Source organism: Phaethon aethereus (assembly GCF_964289735.1).
Source record: "Phaethon aethereus genome assembly, chromosome: 3".
Taxonomy (NCBI): Eukaryota; Metazoa; Chordata; class Aves; order Phaethontiformes; family Phaethontidae; genus Phaethon; species Phaethon aethereus.
In genome coordinates, this window is record NC_138576.1 from 23198514 (window position 1) to 23220501 (window position 21988).

General features: G+C 41.9%; 1 protein-coding gene across 1 annotated transcript in view; it reads right to left on the minus strand.

The window, feature by feature from the left end:
* The window catches only part of ERICH1 (glutamate rich 1), a gene marked incomplete at both ends in the record, with an annotated part of 98591 nt that extends 87850 nt beyond the window's left edge, over window positions 1-10741 (minus strand). The window contains one exon of the mRNA XM_081998009.1: window positions 10720-10741. Within this exon, the coding sequence (XP_081854135.1) occupies window positions 10720-10741 (22 nt within the window). The remainder of the gene's footprint in view (window positions 1-10719) is intronic.
* Between the last annotated feature and the right edge of the window lie 11247 nt (window positions 10742-21988).

A 21988-nucleotide genomic window follows, 5' to 3' on the forward strand; every position in this document is an offset into this window, starting at 1 on the left:
TGAACACAGTTCACAATCGTACAAAAGAGAATTCACAATGTTAGAGCTAGGCATATGGCCAAAAGGAGGTACTGCACAGTAATGATATTAAACAGAAATACCTGACCCAAATCCTAAAGGTTTAAAGAGCTTCTTTATTCTTTTGCTACTGGGCCAAATATTTTTTAATCTGAGACAGGAAAATGAACTACATTAATATATGAATCTAGAGAGTTCTCAGTGGAAACCTTATACAGCCTTAAGTGCACTGTTTTACAAACCAGCTGAACTCAAACCTAAGCAGACACAGAGAAGAGTTTTTACAGTAACCAACGAGACAGAAGAACAAGGAGAGCTTCGTCTGTTTGGCATAAGCAAACAAATGCTAGAAGAATTTTAAGCAAGTAGTGAGAAGTGTTATGTAGCTCAAGGATAACACTGCATTACATCATGCCACAAAAATATTTGAGACTAATGGTGAATGAGCATTGCCAGTTTCAAAGCAGTGATGAGCATCTAGAAGTACTGCAACATGCTTCTAATAAACTAACTGGAGAAAGTAAAACAATGTAGTTAGAGGAGTCTCTTACATTGAGCTCTAACTCCTATAAACACTACAGGGGCTGACTGCAAACAGAAAGGACTAGAACCAGCTGCACTGAAGACTGCTTTTAATACTATATTCTGCATACGTCACTCATTACATTTGGTTACTGACACATACACAAACTAACCTGGAGTCAGGAGTATGTGATTGCCCTGGATCCTTTTATTGGTTAAAAGGAAGTAGACAAAATTTATCTTAGTTATTATGAAGGTCACCAGGGAAAGAAAAGTTTTTCTAACATAACAGTGGATCAGTTTTCCTAACATAACGGTGGATCTATTACACAAGACACATTTTGGATTCATTATATGTATGATAGATTTAGACTACTGTATGATAAATTTAAAACGAGAGGTCTCAAACAGGTGTCTCAAGTTAAAGCTAGCAAAAAAGGAGTCATCACATGTCAAACAATACCAGATAAGTTGATTTTCATTAAGTACGCTTATGGTGTACAAGACAGACATTCATAAAGAAAAAGTTACTAGGTATACCCACTGCATGGCTGTTGCTTTTTAAAAGGGGTAAAAAACACATAACATCTTAGTGCAGTAACCAAGATTCCAAACTTTGCCTACTACTTATGCAGTAGCTCAGGCACAGTCACATTTAAAGGCAGTACATGGAAATGCATATACACAACTCATTTAGAGCATTAAGATGAGATTTTTCTCAGCTTTCTTACAGAAATCCCACTGACATCAAGTTTTCCACTTAAAGAAAAGGAAGTGTAATTTGGCTTGTAGTAGTGGCAAATAACACTGTTTAAAAAGCCAACAGTGGAAGATTTTAATCTGTAGAGCCACTGTACTTTCATTCAAAATATATTTAAACACAAGAACTTTCCTCACACCACTATTAAGAGCTATGCCATTTTATGGTGAAATACATGGCTTCTGTGTACTTCTACAGCTTCAGAAACCACTGTGGTCTCATGTCTGAGATGTAGAGAGCTGTAAACACAAGATGAAGAGAGCAGTTGCTGTATTTCTGCAGTTAGAGTTATTTCAGTTGGAAGGGACCCACAGCAATCATCTAGTTCAACTGCCTGTAAGTTTTCAGTAGAAAACTTCAATTCTAATAGACCTACAAATGCGAAAAGCTTACATACTCTAGTCTTGTCTTCTAAGTTTTCTATTTAGATTTCAAAAGTGAAACAAATTCACTTTCCAGCTGAAAACACACAACACTATCAAAATACCCAGCCTGTAATTGAAAGCACTGGATGTTCCTACTGTGCAGTGAGCTGAAGCAATGCCAGAAGACATATCTTTCCAGCAATTTCTCAGTGACAAAAAAGGAGCCAGTATTCTCAGAAATTAGAACAAGTTGCAACAGGTACCAAACTAGTTCCATGGCTAATTTTTGACAATTTATGTGTGGAAACAGTGAAGCACAAATACATCAGAAAGCTGAAAAAGCACCAGGTCTCTACAGTTTAACATAACATAAATAAAGCAAAGTCTAACTCCAAGAAATAGCGTGCAGAATACATGGTGGTTAGTGATACAAATTGTGAACATCCAGGAGCTTTCCAACATAATTTTGTGAGAAGAGTTAAGAAGCCTCCTTCAAATATTGTTTGGCATCTATGTATTAAATCAACACCATTTTAAGTTTCTTAAGTATATAAGCTGACTACCCACAAACACATGTGCCAACACTGGAACAGCAGATTTATAGAGGCTCTCTTAGGGCTGACAGCATGACTTAAAACTCAGTTAAGACTACAGACTAACAAAAAGCATGCTGAGTAACTAAACAAATTCTGAACAACATCAGAAGCGTTCCTGTCCAGCAGAGTGTAGGAGGCAACAGTTTCCTCAAAAACATTTCTGTGGAGAATGCTTGCCACGTACTTTTGGCTACTTGCCACACATACTGTAAGCACCCCCACGACGTTTCTCAGCCGGCGGCCTTCTGCCTACTCAAATGCAACTTGGGCAGCAAAAATAAAATAAGTGGCATCAAGAGCACAGAACACGTTAGAACTCTGTGAAGCTTGCAGGTTGCCCTACTTGGACTCTCTCTCTCCTACAAACAGGAGAGTTTTCCAAAAAGGGAAGAGTCAGGATTTTCTTCTGAAACCACCCCATGTGTAAGATGTGTTAACATGCTATTTCTGCTAAAGCAGAAGAAAAGATAGTACAGCAGAACAGAACAGGATGGAAAGTGTGGACAGAATGATAATCCACATGCAGAACATATGGACAAGGCTTCATTAAAATGTTCAGTTCATCTCAGTGCAGAATTACTGTCTGATATTCAAAAGGATTTAAATCCTTGAAGTCTCTTTTATTATGCAAGGATCACATCTCCTACGAAGGACAGTTACTTTACAGAATGGTCATAAAAATCACAGAATCGTTAATGTTAGAAGGGACCTCCAGACATCACCTGGTCTAATCCTAATGCTCAGAGTAGGATCAACTACAGCAGACTACTTAGGGCCTTGCCCTAGTTGGGTATAACCACCCCATTGCCTGGATAATCTCCTCTTCTCTAATCATGGCTAGACAGTCAACTCTTGACTAGAGATGCTCAAGGGGACCACTTGAAAAAGAGATACCTGGATTTCATTAGGACCCAAAACAACAGGGTGTAAAAGCCTTTTAATTTTAAGAGACTGCTACATACAGGAAATGTTAGCCAGACTGCCATTCTTACCAGCTAGCAGGTGGAAGACCGATGATAACTTCTGGCTAGGGCTACTACCCATTCCCTTAAACCATTCCCAACAAAGCTTACTTGCCCTTTAACCACACAGGATGAAGTTTCATCTTTTAGGTCTTCTGGATTCTTTCTGAAGGAGTTGCTGAACTGGACAAACTGATGAACAAAGGTCTTCACCCTGTATTTGTTTGGCTTAACACACAGTGATTCTTGGGTCATGGCTCCCTAAGTCTCAAAAAAGACAAAGGCACATAGTTTATATTTCAGACACTAGGGGCAAAATTCAGTTTGCAGTTATGATGCCTAGTGGCAGACACATGCAAGGCATCATACTCTGTTTACACATTAGACACCTCTCCAGAGACCAAGTGTATACAAGACACCAATTCTGCTGACCAGCCACTGGGTGTCCAAGAGGTACTCGGTACAGGTGATACCACACTGAATACAAGACCCTATTATAGTCAATGGAAATCAATACACGTGACCTCTGAGGATAATTAAATTTATTAATCCTGATGTGAACCATTTCAGCCTGTATCAGAAATAGCGTGGCCAGCAGGAGTAGGGAAGTGATCGTGCTCCTGTACTCGGCGCTGGTGAGGCCACATCTTGAATACTGTGTTCAGTCTTGGGCCCCTCACTGCAAGAAGGACATTGAGGTGCTGGAGCATGTCCAGAGAAAGGCAACGAAGCTGGTGAGGGGTCTGGGGCACAAGTCTTCTGAGGAGCAGCTGAGGGAACTGGGGTTGTCCTCTGGAGAAGAGGAGGCTGAGGGGAGACCTTATCGCTCTCTACAACTACCTGAAAGGGGGTTTTGTGGCAACATGGGTGTTGGTCTCTTCTCCCAAATAACTAGCGATAGGACGAGCGGAAAAGGCCTCAAGTTGCGCCAGGGGAGGTTTAGACTGGGTATTAGGAAAAATGGTCAAGCATTGGCACGGGCTGCCCAGGGAGGTGGTGGAGTCACCATCACTGGAAGTGTTTAAAAAACGTGTGGATGTGGCGCTTTGGGACATGGTTTAGTGGGCATGGTGGTGTTGGGTTAATGGTTGGACTTGATGATCTTGAAGGTCCTTTCCAACCTTAATGATTCTGTGAAGAGCCACACGTGCATTGCTCACAGACAAAAACAAACACAAAACCTCCAGCTACCAACCCCTGCAGCCAAAGCCCCACAAGCAAAACAAAAAGGACACAGCTGAAAGCTCAAAGACCCCAGAACCATTGCTAGAAACAGCAGAGACCAGAGGCTTGGACTAAGTCAAGACAGACACACAGAGAGACGTTCTAGCCCTGAGGGCAATGACTAGCTATTTAAACATTGACTTCAAAAGTCTTTGAGTAGAGATCACTCAGCTGCAGAGAAGATTCCCACCAGATTTGGGATACCAGCTCAGCAACTACTAACATATTAAACAAAGAGGAAAGGGAGGAATTAACTAGAACAAAACATTCTATGGCAGCTGAAGAGGGTATAATTTTCTCAGCCCCCCTCGTTTTTATATGACTTCCCATTTCCAAGAATATTCAAGCTGCACAGAGCTACGAGAAAAAGAAGAAGAATGCAGTGATATGCAATTACATCCTGTATAGCCTGACGGCTCAGATCATCATAAGGCTGTATGTTATATTTAAGAAGGGATGCTCTTGTTCAAGTCAGGAAGAAGAAAACAAAAGGGTAATTTTCTTGCTACTAGCGAGGTCAGCTTTTCCAAGAGTGACATACTTCCATTCCACCATAGATAGTGTGCAAACCAAAGCAAAGCACTGTCATGGGAATAACAAAATTGATCTTGGGGGGGGGGGGGAAGAGGCAGAGCAATTGTGAAATATGCAGAATTCTAGATGTGGTTGAAGGACAATTTTACGTACATAGGAATGGGAAGCCTCCAATTCTACAGTATTTTGCTTTGTGTTCACAGTCTGCAAGCAGTCCTCACCCTACAGGTGAAGCTATTGTAACAGGCCCTTACGAGAGTAGCTGAAGGATGAAACAGGACTGAAAGATCTGCTGCAGAAAATTCAGGCTGAAGCTGACTATCTCTTGAAAGAGGCACTTGTAAACAAACACAGAAGCTAACATCTTACAAGATCTTGTGTTTGGTTAAAGAGGATGCCACTCTGCAGATAATCTACAACATCTTCACCTTTCATACTTCAGACTTAACCGCATTGATCTGTTGTTTCCGAACAGCACTGTAATTCTCTGAAATCCTTTCTTGAGGAAGATATCAAGTAATTTTTCAGCTTCAAATTTCACTTGCATCTTAAGGCCAGAAAAGCACTAGGCTATCTTGTCTGAAAGACTGGAAGAAGCATTTTACACACCTACCCACAATGAAACTGACAACTTTCAATATATTTCAAAAGACTCTGCAGGCCCTTCAAGAAGGGAAGGAACTAAATAGTTCACATTAGTTTTTTTCCCAGTGCTTAATCACCTTTGGCATAAAACACACACACTGTGTTTGTTACTCACATTTGAAAAGCTTGAGTTTTTTGGCTTTGGTCCTTTTTCTGCCTCTCCTTACTATATTAAGGAATCCTATATTACGTAGTAATTTGTCTCCTATGAAGATCTCCCTACAGGTTAGAAACCTCAATTCTGAAGAAGAGTCTTTTGGTCTGGAAGGCACAGCCTCTCAACCTCATATACCTTACTTTTAATTATCTGCTTTTGCCCCATTTACCCCCGAGCTATTATCGTCTGGGTCAGCAGATGTCAAGGAGGGTGGGTTGCTTGGTTTGGGGTTTGTTTTTTTTTTTTTGAACTACAAAACTCTAGAATTAATACTGAGTAGGAACACCATAGTGAAATGCTGATATCACAAACTGATTATTTTTAACTTGACTAGCTCTTTACACAATCTTTTAGTTCTACTAGCCTCATAAAACTTGAGTTACAGCTTAAAGGGGAAAATTTGTACATTTTTTGACAGAATGTCTACATGTAAGGCAGGAATAGTCCTCTGCCAGTTTTATAATTGATCTCACTGATGTTCCATATAAAATACATCGTTCTACTTTTAACTGCTAAAGCTAGCATTACATATTTAGCAGGAAAGAGGAGAACCCACATGTACTCTTTGGGAATCATATAACAAAAGGATTTACTTGTATTCAAAGTCATATGAATTCCATGCTTGAACTACTAGATATCAGCTGTCTGCATCTCAGTACAGTTGTTAACTGAAATGTCACAGGGAGCTGCACAAGAAGCTCAGATGCTGCTGTTTTAAATCTAGTGTGCAATACTAACTTCACAATATCAACGTTCGTCTCAAGATCTCTGACATTAGTTTCACTGAAAGAGCATCTATTAGTGTTCTATGTCCCATTAGACAATAGAATCAGGTGCTAATTGTCTAGTTTTTACTCCTTATTCTTTATTATAGTTCAAGAATCACACAGCGTAAAAAAACCTCCAGTTTTGTGCTCTAATATAGTAGTCCATAAAACATGGCCTCATTTATCTTTTCACCTAGCACCAATTTTCCTAATATATGGAAAACCACTTTGTTATCCAAAACTCAGTAATATACCATTCTCCTACCTTTGAGGCAACTTTTCAACAAAAGCAACTTATTTAAGCATATAGCATATGTCAATAGGGTAGAAAGGAAGGAAAGGAAAAGAACATAGTGATTACATACCCCACACTTATGTATTCACCTAAATTAAGGAGTGAGTCACAATGGGCGGGTGATTTACCACTCAAAGACTGACCTGTGTCCATGCAGGCCAACACAGTTCATAGCAATTGCAGATACAAAACAGTAACTTACTCACTATGGAAAGTGGACATTTCTTTTATCTTCTTAGCTTAGACAAAACTGATGCGGCTTCGCCAAGCATGGTCTCTGTGTCACACTGCAGTTTCAAATCAGTAAGGGTGGTGTGACTTCTGTCAGCAAATTCTGCATGACTGTATAGCTCAATAAGAATCTGACTAACAGATTGTGCCATCCTGTCTCAACAAAGGCTCTGGAGATCTCCGAGTAGGCCACCTTAATTGCAACTGCAAGCTCCTAGACATCTAATAAACTTGACATGACACAGTTGATAAGAAGCTACATGACCAACACAATGAGAACATCAGGATTTTGTTCCAGCTGTTCATAGGAACCCTGTCTGCTTCGTGGTGAAACCTTGTAAGATGTGTACTCCCTGCTACACTCCTGGGAAAACATGTCATCTTCACCATTATTTCAATTTGTGCACGCTATCCATTTTTCCAAGCATCTTTCACAATCCTTAACAATACATTTCTCATACTGCACCATTATCTTGATTTTACCTGGCAAAATTAAACAGACTTCATTCAAAACATCCAAAGATCTCTCACCCACCCTTACTAAAGAAGCTCAACTTTGCTGAATATTATCATTATTAATAATAATAATTCTGGCTACTCAAAGTTGGGCCAACAGTAAACCATAGCTGTGAAAGACTTCCCCCGCCCCCTCCTGAGACAGATTTTTTTGGGGAGAAAAAAAAAAAAAAAAAAGAGGCTGTGTGCTTTTAACATCACTGGTCACCAAGACCAGTGCCCTGCCAGCACAGGTGTAAAATATCTAAATTTCAGTAAGTTTAAACCTTATTTCTACCTAAAGAACTCTTATCTGGATGCAAACAGCATATGGCTTGAAGTGAACATCAAACTATACTACACGTGGGCTACAGTTAGATGTTATGGTAGGTGCTGGGGGATAACATGAAAAAACAGATGAATAGTACTATAATGGCCTAAAGCATTGCCATAAGAGTAACTGAAAACAGTAAGAGAGTCATTCAGAGTTCAGATTACTGAAGAGAAAAAAATCTGGAAATTAAAAGAGAGCAGCCTGCTCCCTCTGCTCACATGAAGCTCAATATACTAGTATTTACAAAACAAACCGTGAACCTGGAAGTTGTAATATCACTGAGGACAGGCAAAAGTTCAACAAGGCTGTGCATCATTTAAGTTTTATTTAAAAGGAATCTTCATAAGTTCACATAACATAAAATATAAATACAACTGGATGTCTATATAGCCTTCTTCAGGGAGTAAATAAATCACACTTCACTGTGACTGTAATATTTGATTGTAACATAGTATATAGGGGGATGCTTGCAGCAACTGCTGGATGTGTGTGTAACAGAAATCAATATTACACCAAACACCCCATCATTACAAAGTACTGGAAGTTTCAATGAGAGAGAATTTTTCACAATGAGATGAAAATAGCACTCCTCGATGCAATTCTCTCAGTGCTTAAAACCGTTTGTTACTGTTGTTACTGATGACTATCAGGTTGGCCGCACTTGATTTGCGGTTTAATCTCTCAAATACAAATCCTGTTGTAGTACCACTAGATCATCCTTTGTATGGCACACTAACTTTTGTATCACTTGTTATTAGCAGTTAAGGTCAGTGACATATACTACACCTACACCAATACCTCAACTCCACCCTTTAGCAGCTGGACGGACACTCTATAACCCATTAAGATTGTGTTAACTTGGGGCTGCACAAACTTTCCAGAATTATGACTATAGTTTTAAAGATGCAATTGATGATGTTTAACAGCTATGAATTATGAATCCAGCTGTCCCCAAGAAGATAATCGTCCTGTCAATAATACATATAATAACAGGGCTAGATTGTCACGAATCATTGGTACATGAGCAAACTGAAAAACAGAGACCCAAAAAACTCAAGCAACTTTGCACTTTCTCAGTTACACCTGCCCAACCCTTTCCTGGCAAAGTGAAGTGCATTTCACTTACCTGCACTGCTGGCTTACTGTCCTTCAGCTATTTAGATTCTCTCCATTGAGAATTAGACCCACGACCTACAAGCTCCTGACCATCCATTTATTCTATATTATGGCCCAGTTCAATACGAAATAAAAAGCTTCAGTGTTCACTTGTAATGCAGACAAAAGTCTATCTTTAGCATCTTCAACCTACTCCTATACACAGGATCAAAAACAACCTTAAAGAAAAGCATCTAAAGCTTCTTTTTCATCTCTTCTCTGAGACATCTTTTTTTTAAATGTATATAGTTCTACATGATAGAAATTCAACAGTTTCCATATATGCTATCGGCTGCAGAGGCTGATCAGATGAGGTTGTAAACTGTACCAATTTTGTGATTTCATCCCTGGTGACCACATGGCATCTCATCATCCTTTTATTCCTTGCTGTATTTTCTTTCCAGCCTTACACCATCACTCTTTAGAGTGGCTGAAGAAAACTTAAGTGATTTCTAACTTTGCACAGTAAAGGCAGTCACTCAGCACAATCTTTTCAGCTTTCTCTTCCACCCTACAGAAACAAACGGTTCTTTATTTGACCTCTCGTTTTAAACAATTTGAGTGCTTTGACTTTTTTCCCCCCCTCTCTCAGCTCTAGAGTCACACGTGTATTCACAAGTGAATGAAGTCACTCTTTTCAGCTCTCTAACTTTCTCTGAGAAGACATACATTTGTAATTCTCTGCCTTTCCTCGAAGTCACACTAGAAGCAGAAAGTAACTCCATGAGCCTTCTCCATTTCTTGCAATGAAGCTGCACCTAAAACACAGAGAATACTACTCTGTTTTTATTCTTCCTTTAAGCACATAGCTTAAACACTAACCCTTGCTGTTCAGTCTCACTCTCACGTTGTTATCCTCACAGAAAGGATTCGAGTTTCAGGATGATGAAACTGAAAACTCAAGAGCCAGCGGCAAAGTCAGTAGGCAAGCATTCAGCCCTCTTATAGCTTAGCCATACTCCCCTTAAGAACAAGGCTTCACTTTAAGAACACCTGTATTTTTATTATTGCACAAGGCCATGTCTTATAAAAGATAAAGGCAAAGCAAACGGACTTAAGTTATGCTTGGAGAAGGAAAGGCTTTTTTTCCCCTCTGCAAGCACAGTACCATAGTTATTTCACAGTTGTGCTGACTCGCTTTAAACAAGCCAAGCTGTGCCGTCACTAACGAGTACACCTGCATATGCGCACCGAGAGAAAAGGCGTTCCTCTTAAAACACTTTGTGACTAAAGAAGTAGTTTTATCTGCGCACACACCCTGCCAGCCAGGAATACCCCGCGGGAACTACCCCCGTGCAGGGCCGGAGCTCCGAGAAGGACCGTGCCTTCGCTCCGCCCGCCGGCCTTACCTCAGGGGCCGGCCCGTGGGGAGGCCCCGGGCCACCCGCCCACCCCCCAGCCGGGCTCTCGTCGCCCTCAGCCGCCGGGGAAGGGAAGGGCGCCGAGGAGAGGAAGACGCGAGTCCCGCGGGGCGGCCGTGAGGAACCACAGCAGCACGGCCGGCCCGCCCTGACCGAAAAGCGCCTCAGCTGAGGGCCTGGGGCCGTTAGCCGCCGCCTCCCCAGGCTCTGTCTGTCCCCAAGCCCAAGGAGCAGGCACGGCAGCAGTAACGCCCCCACCCGGTACCCCCTCACCCGGTACAGTACAGTACGGCTTTACCTTCCCTCCTGCTCAGGGCCATGGCCCCCGGCGCATGGGCGGCCCCCTCCGGGGAGCCGGAGCGGTCCCGCACCGCCGGCAGCTCCGCACTCGCCCTCCTTCCTGCTCGCCGCCGCGCCTGTCCGTCACGGGATTGGAGGTGCGCCATTGGCGGAAGAGGGGGCGGGGGCGGGCCCGCGCCGCCGGTCGGAGGCGGGCCGCGTGGCCCCGCCCCGCCTGCCGTGGCCGGGGCCGTTGCCCGCGGGCTCCGGCAGGGGGAGCGCAGCTGCGCAAAGCCGGCGGGCGCCGCCGCCGCCGCCGCCGCGCGCGCGGGAGCGAGGGCGGGGGTGCGCGCGGGGAGGGGGGGGCGGCGGCGGCGGCGCCCCGGCGGGGTGAGTCGCGCCGGGGTGATGCTGGGCGCTCGCCGCTGCTCCCGCTCCCGCTCCCGCTCCTGCTCCCGGCCGGGCGTCTCCTTCACCTGACCGGCAGCCCCGCGCGCAGCCCGCACCCGCCGCGTTAATAATGCACTAGAATGTCAGCGCTGAAAAAGGTAGGGAGGGAGGGGGAGGGAGGGAGGCAGGGGAGGGGGCCGCCGTCGGGGCGGCGGGAGCGCTGCTTGCGGGATGCGCCCGCCCCGGCAGCGGTGGGAACGGAGCTGCCGGTGCCGCGGGTCCGGCCGCTGCATGCGGGGTCCGCCGCCGTCGGGGACGGGTGCCCCGGGCAGCGCCAGCCGCGCCGTCGGTTGTGGTGTCCTCCCTCATCGTCCGCGCGTCCCGGCGCCCCGATGGCCGTGGCGGGGTCTAGCCATGGCGGAGGGTCTCGCTGTGGCGGGGTCTCGCCGTGGTGGTGGGGTCTCGCCTCGGCACGGCCCGGGCAGGACGGTCGCGCGGCGGGGTGCCCCGTGCCGGCACGGAGCCCGGGGAGAGGCGGCGGCGGCGGGGCGGGGGGGTGGGGGCGGGCGGGTCGGGACACAGACGGACCCTCCGTGCGGCCGGTTTGGGCGGAGGAGCGGCAGGGGATGCTGCGCGCGGAGCCGCAGTACCGGCGGCGATTTAAATTTTGGGAACGCGTGATTCTCGGGGCTGCCCTGCCAGGAGGGACCGGGGGAACGGGGGCCGCAGCCGCCTTCACCGCTTCCCTCAGTTCCCTTCCCGGCCGCCGCGCCACGGAGGGCGCGGGTACGTCGGAGGGGCCGCGCTGCTCCCCCCTGGCCTCTCACAGCCCCCACCCGGGGACGGCGGAGCCGCAGCTCGGCCTCCGAGGAGGGGCTCGGCGCGGTGGGTCCGCGGGTGCGCAACCGGAGCGCGGAGCCGGGCTCATCAGCCGCGCTTGCCCCCGGTCTCCGGCCCGTGATGGTGCTGTTCGCAGCCGCGCTTCCGCGGTCCCTTGCCGCACCGTCTGCGGGAGAAACACAGTAATGAACCGGCACCGAACCCACACCGCCGCGCTCCCGCCTGTCTCGCCTCCCGGTGCGGAGACGGCAAAGTGCGGCGGGGCCGGGGGAGCCGTCGGGACGGCGGAAAGTGCCGCAGGGGCGTTCTCCTGCGGCCCCGCTGCCTGTCGCCTCGGTAACCTAATTCCTAACGCAGCTGGTCCCCCCGTCCCGGTAGCGGTGCCAGTGCCGCACGGCTCGGCCGCTTAGGTGCTTCGGCCCCAACTTCCCTGAAACTTCCAAGGGTTTCCAGACCGCAGCGACGAACCTTCCGTTTCTGATCGTGCTTCCTTACGGCACAGGCTTACACCGGCTTAATGTGCCTTGGGAGCAGGTGGGAGTTTGAACCTCTTCCAAATTCAAGCGCTTAGAGCGGGATCGAGCGCTCCAGTCCCTCTCGGTGGTGGGAGCCCAAGGACAAGGCTGTGAGGCTCAAGTGCCCTTCTCAGTGCTGGAGTGTTTTGTGCATATTTCTGTGTGCTCCGGAGCAGCATCACAAGTGGAGCGCTAGCAAAATTGGAAACACTGAATCCCTCAAGTCGCTTAGGTAGTAGATGGCTGCAAGGAAGGGTCACCTGCGTGCGGCCGAGTGCGCAAATCCAAGTCCGGATGACTGAGGAATCTCGTCTGGGGTCTTAGTAGCGGAATGCTTTGTGCTGTGGCTTGGGATATGTCAGGGGAGCGTATTAGTTGTGCTGGGCTCCTTTTAAAAAGCGACTCCAGGGTCGAGCAGGGGACTGGTTTATAATGCAGACGTATTTGAGGTATCAGCCCTTCACATCGGTGATTAGTTTCATTTCTGTCTATTACCTGGAACACAGGTAAAATAGGAAGAGTAGAAGTTTTACATTTCTGTGCTTTCAGCAATATAGCGATTATACTTTCAGGTCATTTCCAGGTGGTTTGCACAAAGCAAACCAGAAGTTGCACTGCACTTCAGAATCAGAAGTTTTAATTTTACTGCGTGTAGCTATTTTTACAATGCTAACCAGATTTTATCATTTATATTTGAAAGGTTGTGTCCCCCCCATAATTCTGCATGCTTTTCAAGACCTCTGGTATGTGCATAAAATGGACTTAGATGATGTTTAATAGTTTTATCAATTACAATGTTATAATTGGAGATTTAATTCTGAGTGCTGTAGTCAGACCCTGTGTGATCTGACATCATTTTCCTAAGTTAAAGAATGCATTTATTATGCCATTGTCCAGTTACACACGAAGTAAAAATTAGGACTGTCAAATAAATTCGTTGATTCTGTTTTAGATTATTTATTATTAAGCTACGCTTAGACTGAAGTCACCAATGCTTCAAGCAAGCATTTAACAACCAGCAAACACAGACTGGTTTTGACAGAGGTGTTGAGGAGAATGTGTTTTGTCTACATAACACGTAAAACCACACAGTCGAATCCAAGATTTTCTGAAGCGGTGATAATATTCCTAATGACTTAATGGAATAGGAATCTCACATTTGTGTAGGGCAAAGTCCCACCAGAATTAATGGTGACATTGTTGGCTATGCCAAGCTGTTAAAAGAAAAAGTTACCAAATCAAGACAAAAATGTCAAGGTCCATTATGGCTATCTGAAAATTATATTCTAATAACTTCCAATGTATGAAGCAAGTTACTTTAATATTAGTTGGTACATGTGATAGGAAAAATGTATCCCTGAATAGGATGTTCATACCTGATCCTGAGGAAAGCTTGGATTAGGTTTCCACCGTGTCTGGACACCAGGTAGCATCCTGCCCAGAGGGCACCTACTGCAGGCTTTCCTGAATGTTGCTCGTCCTGGTCAAGGTACCACTTCACAGTTACAACAGGTTTTTTTCTGACAACGGATGTTCTAATAGGAAATATTCATAGACATGATCTGGATGACTGAATTTCAACTCGATTGAGATTTTTGTCTGGCTAAATTATGGACATTGGAGTAATTATTGGGATAGTTTTTGTGTGCCTCAACAAAGGTGGCAAAATGTTATTTTACACCTGCCTTTGGCGGGAACTTTTCTTCCTGTTTGCAATTACACATAGTCAAAGCAATTCCCTTGTATAGCTATGATAATCCGATGAGTGGTTTTGGTAAGAAAAGGAACATTGAAATAAACCCTTGGTTTTTCAAGGTACACCATCAGGGGCGCCTTTCAAACTGTATCAGTCAGACAAAAACAGCTGCTTCAGTTCTACTCCATGAACAAGACACGTCTTATTTGCTGCTTCAGTTCATCACTAGAGTGAATTTGTTTATCTAACTGTGCATGGTGAACGAGAGGACCACTAATGCAGAAAGTTAGTGTTAGCGCATCAATTGTGAATATATTTAAGAGAGACTTTCAGTTCTTAGAAACGTATTATGTGGGCCAAAATATCCCACCTGAATCTAAAATATTCTGTTTCCTAAATGGGTAGTTTTGTTTCAATAACTAACAGAAAAAAAATTTTGTATGTCGTTCAGTTTGCCTTGCGAAAATTCATAGTCATCCACAAACCATATGGCTTTCTTACCTCTAGTAGAGAAATATCTCTGTGCATGGCAGATACAGTATGTCAACAGCTGTGATCAAATATAAGTAGAAGTGGGCATGGATGAATCAGAATCTCTTTTAAAGTAGACCTGTTGGAGACCAAAACTTCTCATATTTCAGTCCATGTATAACTCCATTATAGAATTACATTTCCCAAAACAGTTTATAGTTCATCACAGCTACTTTCTGCTGTAGGGGCCAAAATGATTCATTAAAATAAAATAAGTACTCTTCCCCATGATATTTATTTAGGAAATGTCAAGTAGCAGTTTATTCATTTAGTGCACACTCAGTTGTGGTGAGAGGATGGCAATCACTGCAGTTACATTTCTCAATCAGTGTTTCTATGCATGCATATATATATGGTCTCACTTTGCTTTTATCTGTTTCTCACTGTACTGTCTTAAATACTTGTTTTGTGCATAAAATTTACTTATCTTCCATGCATTTTCATTCCATGTTTGTCACATTTCTCTGTCCTTGCAGTTTTGAAAATGAACAACAGATAGCTCCCAGTATGACATTGGCCTTTAGCCTTCTACATTTTTTGTACTTTTATAACCATACATTCTTACAATCTAAAAAGTCTTACTTTCCACTTTTGATAGTAAATGTAATATATACCTGCAGTTAGCAGAGATGCATGAGGAATACCATAGATGAAGGCTTTTATCTCACAAGGGGAATCAGTGACTGTTAGTAGCTGCTGCTACCACTGTGTGTAGATAAAGTAGATACATTGACAGTAATGAAACATGTAAAAAAAAATGGTCAAATACATACATAAACCCAACAAGGCAAATATCAGTAATTTAGAGATTCAGATTGTACATATATGCAAATAGTAGAAGGAGAAGTATACATCGGAGCTTTCTAACTATTTATAACTCCCCATGTTGGGTCGTTCATAGCTGCTCCTTCTCCACGCAAAATCCTTCCACCACTCTCAATTTTGTATCTTCCATCTTAAATACTCTCTTTAAAAAGTAAATTTGTAATGTCAAAGGAAAGAGGAGCATCTTAGAGTTGTCAGATTAACCTAAGCTCAGTTTGAACACAAAAAGTTATTGCAAGTCAGTGTTTATTCTAGCAAACGTAAAGGTTAAGTCTTGTTAATGAAGTTGAAAAGAGTTAGGAAAATGTGAAACTAAGAAACACAAATTTAGGGAGAAATTTGGCACCAGTTTCTTGCGTAGTGGTCATTTCAGGTGTCTCTGATACATATTTCATCTTGGAAGCTGAGAGGCTGCTCAAGTGGTGTTCAGCCTCTGGAGTGCTGCCTTTCTAGAGGGAACAACTCTCCTGCATTGCCCTGGAGAGGTAGCAGGTCAGTCCTGGGAATAACAATTCAAAACATTTTTTTGTACTGTGTCCTTATTATCTTTTTTTTTTTAATTTAGGTGATACTGTATTTTCAATAATCCCTAACGTGTGGGGGAGACTGCAAATTAATTGTTTAGGCTTGACTGGAATCTAATTGCCCTTAGCATGCCAGGGTTTTTTAATATGTTGATTTCCTACATGAGGTTTATTTTTGTGCATTGGAGGTCAACTGAATTAGTATCCTGTGATTCTTTACTTCTTGACAGTATGTCTTGCATTGTAAAATTTTTTAATGCCTTAATAATGTTATGCAAATTACATATCATAAAATATCAGCAAGGTCTTCAGCAATTCTCCTAGTTTTGCAACTGGATAGCCTGGTGACTTTTCATAGAAACCATATACGGTATTATTAACGATGCAGATAATGAACTTAGCCTTTAAGGAAACTTCATTTCACTCTTGCATAGTTGTTTTTAGAGCTTGTGCAGCTGCAGGGGTACAAAAGTATGTTTATTGTATTACTGTGTGTTTTACCAGCAGAGGAGTAGAAAGAACTTCCCAGCTTTCATGCCTGTCTTCTAGTTTCACAAGTAGCCTATAAAAATAACACGGAAGAAATAGCTTCAGTCGCCACAAGTGGGAGGTTAGTTTTGACCCTCTTTTTTTCCCCTGGATGGCAGACAGAAGGGGGAGAATCTCAAGTAGTTACTACTCCTTTTCTTTCTTATAGAGTAATCTAAAAATGGGGAGGGGAACCCCAGAGGATCTTCCACTTTCACATTGTTACTGATTTATGGCTTAATAAGTCATTGGGATATAAAGCTACAGAGCATAAACTCTCTTATGGTACAGACTTTGTCTAAACAAAGTCCAAGTAAGATAAAAGATGACACTTTTTTGCTGCGTTCATTCAGAGTGGAACTCTTTCCAAAGAACATCAGTATAAGGCCACCTTTATCCTCTGCGCAACAGCAGATTTCACTTAAATGAACAAATATATTCTTTAGTTTTAGAGATTGATAACAATTATCTTCCCTGATGAGCAGAAAGGAGGACAAAACTTGATTTTCTTCCTTTGATTTACTTCTCTTGATCTTGCAGACTTTCAAATCCGGCGTAGTTGAAGCTGCAGGAAGAATCTGTGCCCCTTTTTATGCTAGAAAAGGAATTGAAAAGGCACAATCAAGTTTCTTGAAAAGACTGTGTATCTGTCTGTCTTCTTTATCATACCCTTAACCAGGCTTCCTCATGATAACACGATGTAGAGGAAATAATATGTAGACTTAATAATGCTTAGTTGTTTTTTTTTTAAATTGGGGCATGAAGACATCACATAGCAAGAAGACGTTGTGTATGAGTAAGAAGTATTAATATCCTCTAGCTGGGAAGACTTTGGGCTCCCATTGGTAAGAGTGACACAAGCTTCACCTTCCCTCTGAAGGAGAATTCCAGCCCCTCTGATGTTTCCAGCCCTTTCCGGCTGCGGGACGTGAAACTGATCTTTTCTTTGATGGTGACTTCTGACTTTGTTATCCAGCATCTGGCCCGTTTTTTGGCTATTTTGGGGTTATCTTGGCCATAATGTTTTTCTTAAAGGTAAGACACTATAAAATGTGGTTGTTAAGTATTCCTGTTATGCACTGTATACACTGTAATTTGATTTTTTTTATTTCAGTCTGAGATTTTGATCTCACTCATCTGAGGGTCTGTTTAGAAATGGTGTCGTTTAGGAATAGCTACTATAGTTTGTATTCATACCCACAAATGTCCAAAATTGGTTTTCAGAGCTAGACAAATTGTTGGATTTAAGAGAATAACTCTGATATTCAAGAGGTTAATTTTAAAATAACTAATGTAAGTGATGTTTTCTTAGTAGCTTAACAGAAATTTAAATTTACTCTTTTCCTTTCTGGAATTCAAATGGATAAATAGAATAAATAATAGAATAAATAAATAGAACTGCTGCTTTTTTTTCCCATAAGTTTTAGTAGGCTGAGAAATCAAAGTGTTACACATAGACTAGGTATGGTTCCTTCACAACACACAGTTTATTTAAAGCACAATATACTACAATTTGTAGATGAGAGTGGCTTTGTCACAGGTATCTGCAGTTCATAGCATTATATGCAGAAACGGCAACAGTACATCTGAAAATGCAGCATTACTCATTCTCATGCTGAAAGACATCGTATTCTATAGTGTTTCCCATCTCCATGCATGTCAGCTTTTATCCTGTAAAAAACAATGCAGTTGTGCAAGAGGTGAGTATAAGTGAGATGTTTCCAAAAAAATTATTTTGATGAAGTTGAAGAGGGATGCAATTAGTTATGATATCCGCTACTTTTATAATAATATGGATGGTAAGTAACTTGATGACAATTTTCTTAAATGATAATTTAGAATTTACTACTCCAAAATCTTAACATATATGACACTTCTAAAAGAGAAAGCTTGTCTCTGTATTATTTTTCAGCCTTATTCCTTCTTTTGTAAAGTGATGCATTCTTATATTGCACTGACCTTTCTTAGGAAAACTTGAACTATCTATACTTCAAGATTTCAGCTGCAATAAGATTTAGAAAGTTATATATTGCTTTATGAATTCAAAGGCGCATACACTGGCCTTTGAAAATAATGAAACAGATAACCGAAGCATTATAATAGATCTAAATAGTTAAATTCAATAGTTTGAAGGACCATTATCTTTCTTTTCAAATTAGGAAGTAATAGATTAATTTTGGATGCCTCACAGAGTTTTACTCTCTTTTCTCCTTAAAAATGTTTCTTTACAGCTAAAATATATTGTTAAAGGTTATGTAAATCAGTGGAAATATTCTTACGTCCACCGATAAAAGATCTCCTATAGTAATGTGTGTTCATTCTTGAAGTAATTTATAGTGCAGTTAATGTTCTTTTATATTGTTTCGATTTGAGTTTTCTTTTGGACATACACTAAATGCTTTTTCTTAATTATTGTATTTCAAAATGGCATTTTCATTTTATGGTGCTTTTGGAGATTGTACATTCCTTAGTAAATGTCTCATCTGATACATTAATATTTTTAACATGTACTGTGCTTATGATTTACAGCAGGGTGGAAGTCACTCTGAAATGCTCCTTGTCATGGATAAATTACGAAACACATTTCCTTTGCTAACCAGTGTCAGGTCTCTGATCAATTCCCTGTGATTTCCTATTTATTTTTACTTTCCAAAATTATAATGAATTACTGTCCTAAAAATGATGCAGAAAGAGAAGAATACAAAGCTGAGAAGTGCAGTGTACACCAGGCTGTAGAATGTTGCTTTGATCAATAAAATTGAAAAGTTTCTCCTATATAACTGTATCACGTTCAGACTGCAATCTCTTTAGTTGCGTACCCAAATAATGTAATAAATTTTATTTTTCTTTTCAGTTTCTTTAGAAAGATAACAAATACCTTTTCCAAACTTCCTTTAATTGAGTATTTTATATGTGTTTATTAATTTCTATAAATTACACTCCATCATTTTAAAAACTTTGTGGTATGCTTCCTAATTTGATGGAATTTCATTTAAAATGTTCTGACAGATGTCCACCTGTTACTCCATAGCATGTACATGGACACTGAAACTTAGCAAACTAGCGTGATGCCTGAGAGTCAAGAGAATGTCTGAAGCCTTACGTTCCGATTCCAGTGTGGAAACGAAAGATAACGTTCTGCTTCACTGCTTGAAAGACCAGTGCCCTAAGTACAGCTTGTCGTGCCAACATTTGTGTGGTCCTGCACCTCTTAATGTTGCAATGTATCGGCCCAAGGATGAGCAGACGCAAGAGCAAGCCCAGGTTAGCGTTGGAAAAAAGGGAGGGTCTTACAGAGGGGTTTAGGGAAGCATCGTGGTACTGCTTGGCACCAGAAGAGAAGGAGACAAATGATCAAGGGTATAGATGACAGTGTCTGAATACAACAGTAAAGAGATCCTAATAGGGCTCTACGGGGGATGATATTTTGGTTGTCTTGTTCTGGTTGCACGTGAGGGGCAAGGAACAAGCTGCATAACATCTCTTTCCTAAGGTATTTTACACATTTCACAAACTGCATCATGAAAGATTGACAGACTTAAATATTTTCATGTGCACAAGATAAAACTGCACGAACTATAGAAACAGTCATCAGCATCGTATAATGCATCTTGATATGTAAAAATATATAGAAGGGGCTCAGCTGATGCGAGGTAGCTGTCAGGTCGCCTTTGTAGTGTTCGTTACTTGGAAAACAGATTACCCATAAAATAGGGTAACTTGTCAAGAAAAAACCCTGGGAAGTCATTTACTGCAAGAAAACATAATACCGCTCTTAATTTCAATTGCATAATTCCACATAATGATGAATAAAATTTGCCTGTCTTCTTCAACATCTTTCATGGGGCTGATCCAAGTTACCCTGAAGAAACATCTTACTCGTTATTATCACGACTTGCCATGTAAGCTGAGTTCTTCTTGACCAATGGAACAAATTTTTCATATGTTTCTGATTTTGGAGTGCAAGGAACAAAGTATTCTTGGCAGCCAGGCTGTTCCCATGGGAATTCTCTTCTGAAAGATACCAGTGTGATCATTAGTCTTCATTTTTTTCAAAGCAAAATGTAAAAACATCTTCTCCAGCCTTGTCCTCGCTTTGTAAATATGTCTGGCTCTTGTAATCGCTACCACCGGTGAAATCTCATCTGAAAGATTTGCAAGAAGTACCAAAATAAACAGCAATGTATGTGCATGCAAGGTGTCCCGGTTATGAAAGAATGATGGATACACTGAAATATTACTCAGTAAAAACTTCTTGATGTGTTCTGTTTAAGACTGTATCTATGAAAATAGATACAGTATATACTTTACCATGCCAGTACTACTATTTTTTGGCTATAGCTACTAATACTGTGTGGTTTGATCTAGAGGATTTTGTGGTATTCTTCTAAATTGAATGATATTTCATGTATTGCTTTAACACAAATCTGTGCCAACCTATATACCATAAACCTATTAGAAAAATCAACTGTATACATAAGCAACAAATTGTGTTTACACCCAAGCATTTCTGTACCTTCCACAAAGGAGAGTGGAGAAAGAGTTAAGATTGCAGACCTAACAGTAACTTTTAAACATCTTTAGCATCCTTAGATTTCACAGAAATGTTAAGAGTAATTTCAATATTCCCATATGAAAAAAAAAAAGATAAAAGAAGTGACTAAACAATCAATCAAAGTGGAAAGTCAGAAGATAATACAGAATTAGCAACACTAAGCAATAGCAAATTAGTATTCATATAGTCGTTATGAAGATGCAATTGGTAATAATTTTGCTTTTTTCCATATGGAGGCAGTTAATTGATCCTAAGTATATGGAAAAACTCATGAACTGAAAGACTAGAACTGATTAGAAAGAATAGAACTGATTCCTGTAAAATCCACATATGATATAATATCATTTAGTGGTTATGGATAGAATTTTTTTCTTCCTCACATGTGACTTAAAATTTTTGTTCAGAAATCAAGAAAAAGAATTTCATGGCATGTTGCCTGTTGTCACCAGGAAACATCTTCATCTTTCTGAATTTCCTTGATAATAACGTTTTCACTGTGTTTTTTTTTTCCCACAGCAGACTACTTGGAAATTTCAGCTGGTGCTGAAGTGATATATTTGTGAATTCACTTAAAAACACCCTCCACGTGTGTTTGTGCCTGAACCTGGGTCTTCACTTAGTTTCTTGAGGCAGTAAAAGGGGTTGGCTGAAACCTCCGTTTCCATTCGCGGTTTGGTCCCTATGAAAATCGCAGGCTTTCTCTTGCACGCTGGCAGTTTATTCCTTTACCTGCGCTTGATTCTGTGTCATTTGAGTGATGCAGGGGGTGAAGGACAAAGCAGCAGCCTCATTTTTGACTGGAGGAAACATTTGGATAGCATCGGCTTGCGTCAGCGACTAAATACAGTTGGGCTTCCGTTAGGGCCCAGCATTGCTTGAGGTGC